The sequence below is a fragment of the Coregonus lavaretus genome (genome assembly GCF_964263955.1).
Source record: "Coregonus lavaretus genome assembly, contig: HAP1_SCAFFOLD_266, whole genome shotgun sequence".
Classification (NCBI taxonomy): Eukaryota; Metazoa; Chordata; class Actinopteri; order Salmoniformes; family Salmonidae; genus Coregonus; species Coregonus lavaretus.
This window is the reverse complement of record NW_028164896.1, coordinates 313,674-316,074: the sequence shown is the minus strand read 5'-3', so window position 1 is coordinate 316,074 and position 2,401 is coordinate 313,674. Positions and strand designations below refer to the sequence as shown.

Here is a 2,401-nt window from a genome sequence, read left to right as displayed (position 1 = left end):
ATTTTAGATTGCACTTCACTGCCCTCAAGTGCTTATAGGCCTATATTTCACACTGTATTTGAGAAATACCTCAGAATATGACAATTGCATGTTTTTCTTCTTTTGTTCACACTGGGAAATTAAATATAGAATTTATATTTAGCAAAGTTAATTTATATATTTCCACGACCGAAACACAGGAGTAGGTCCAGTGAGCAGGAGGCGACAGCAAAATAATACTACGCGGAACCTAAGTGACGCTCGTCCAAAGTACGCCGTGTACATTTAAATGTAACCCCCCCTATCCATTCTGTAAAGACGTCCCCCATGTTATGAAATCAACGGGGGTAATGGGAAGGTATTCAACTCTATGATATAAATTCCAGGTACTGCTTTCAAGAGAGACAACGATTATGATATGTCTGAAAACTTCTGTTCCCGAATGTTTAACTTTAGGCTAATATTGGCTGTTGCTTGTGATTTTTTGGGAGCTGATGTTAGCTAGCTAGCTAACATGAGCTTTCCGATTTTGTTTAGTGACTGGCTTCATAATACTTTCGTTACTCACCAAAGTATAGATGTCACTGGTGTGATGACGAACTTCTCTCTGTTTGTGCAAGCTTTTGTTGTTTCTCCAAAATACGAAAGAAACGACTTGAGTATTTTGACTACGAAATGTGTATCCGACAGAGGGGCATGGACCAAAGCTAGCCATTACGTACCCCAATCACAGACCCTAAACTGCTTTAGCGCCTATTGACGGTAGCTTCTGACCCGGGGGTGTTTCGTTACGAGCCCTGACGCTTGCTGTAAACATTAACACGCATCACTTGCGGTACTGTTTTGGAAACATAAGGAACGTGTCTTTCATATCAGGGATAAATAATACAAATCAATTACTACACACCTTTATAGGCCCAGGGTTAGTGTTCCCACACGGCCATAACACCATGGGGGGGGGGGGGGGGGGGGAATCGATAGTTACATATCGGGATATTATTTTTGATTATTTATTGTATCTTTTTGATAATATCGCAGTATTATTTTTGCTTTAGTTCTGTCATAATGTGTTGGGGTGTATTCATTACTGTGCAATGGAAACAAGAGTGTCTATTGTACAAATTCAGGTAGGTCCTTCCCCGTTTCGTTCCATTTTCTACAGTTTGCTGCCGTTTGGTTCCAAATGAATACACCCCTGGAATCTTTCAAGACACAGCCTCTGTCTCTAATCCCTTTCACTCTATCCCCTCCCACCCAGACAGAGCTGCCTTAGGTAATGGCCTCCCCTCCACCCCACGACCGGAGTCGTCGCCCCAGCGAGGACCAGGATGAGGAGGACCCAGTGGACCAGATGATCAGCAGGACAGGCTGTGGGGAGCTGCACTATGCTGTCCAGGAGTGCATGGCCGAGCACCAGGACTGGAGGAAGTGCCAGAGCCAGGTCCAGACCTTCAAAGACTGCATGATGACCTTCCAGAAAGCCCGGAAGGAACAGCTGATGAAGCAGAGGCCTACAGAGTCGGCTTAGAAGAGCAGAGTGGTCGGGTGTTTCATTATGTATCTGGACTGATAACTGACATATGAACATTTAGTTTTGTCCACTGACGTTATGATCGGAAGAAGGCAATTGGTTAGCGTGACTAAGACAGTCCTTCCCAAATGGTGGATCTCAACTGATATTTTTGGGCCACAGCCCAAGACTGGGTCCATGTTGAAACACAGGTTTTTTGTGTAACTGGTGGGTCACAAGATTACACATAAAGCTGTAGATTCAACAAGTCGTGGGAAAATACAATGTTAAAGTACATACTATCACACTGCTTAGAGCACAGACTGTTTGTCACAGTATTTCGTATGACAGAACCTTCACTCGGACTGTTCGCCCTTTTCCTCTGGGCTTTTCCTGATGCATCTGGACTAATAATGGAGGAATCTCTTCCCTAAATCAATCATGTGGTTTGGGTGTGTGTGCGTGTTGAAACACTACAACATTCACATTTCAACCACTACCTGCTTGTAATTAATTGGTTGGAGGGTGGACGGGCATGTGCCTGCCAAGAGAGAGAGGGAGTCTTCAGTTCCTGTAGTGGCAGAGTTAACGGGCACCATTTAATGTGCTTTTATTCACTTTGACATAATAAAACTCAATATATCACCATCATTGGTTTTCTTCATCTTATTTTTGACTTCTTCCATCAAATTCACCCGTGTGTATTTCAACACTGGTCCTTTAGTGCGCAGTACCACGTAACAGACTTTAGCCACAGGGTGGCAGTATAACCCCTTAGCCACAGGGTGGCAGTATAACCCCTTAGCCACAGGGTGGCAGTATAACCCCTTAGCCACATGGTGGCAGTATAACCCCAGTTTCCTCTGAGTAAGGTGAAGGAAACTCACCTGGGCCAAAGACAAAACCTGGGCC

General features: G+C 44.3%; 1 protein-coding gene across 3 annotated transcripts; it reads left to right on the top strand.

The window, feature by feature from the left end:
- Window positions 1-263: 263 nt before the first annotated feature.
- On the top strand, window positions 264-2,140 carry coa4 (cytochrome c oxidase assembly factor 4 homolog). 3 transcript variants are annotated; one of them, XM_084191553.1, is made up of 2 exons: window positions 264-337; window positions 1,238-2,140. In XM_084191553.1, the coding sequence occupies exon 2, from the start codon at window positions 1,256-1,258 to the stop codon at window positions 1,505-1,507; it is 252 nt and encodes an 83-aa protein (XP_084047679.1). In that variant the 5' UTR covers window positions 264-337; window positions 1,238-1,255; the 3' UTR covers window positions 1,508-2,140. The 3 variants fall into 3 exon arrangements, with proteins under 3 accessions (XP_084047679.1, XP_084047678.1, XP_084047680.1); XM_084191552.1 differs by having other exon boundaries at window positions 278-365; XM_084191554.1 differs by having other exon boundaries at window positions 297-365; window positions 1,242-2,140.
- The last annotated feature ends 261 nt before the right edge of the window (window positions 2,141-2,401 follow it).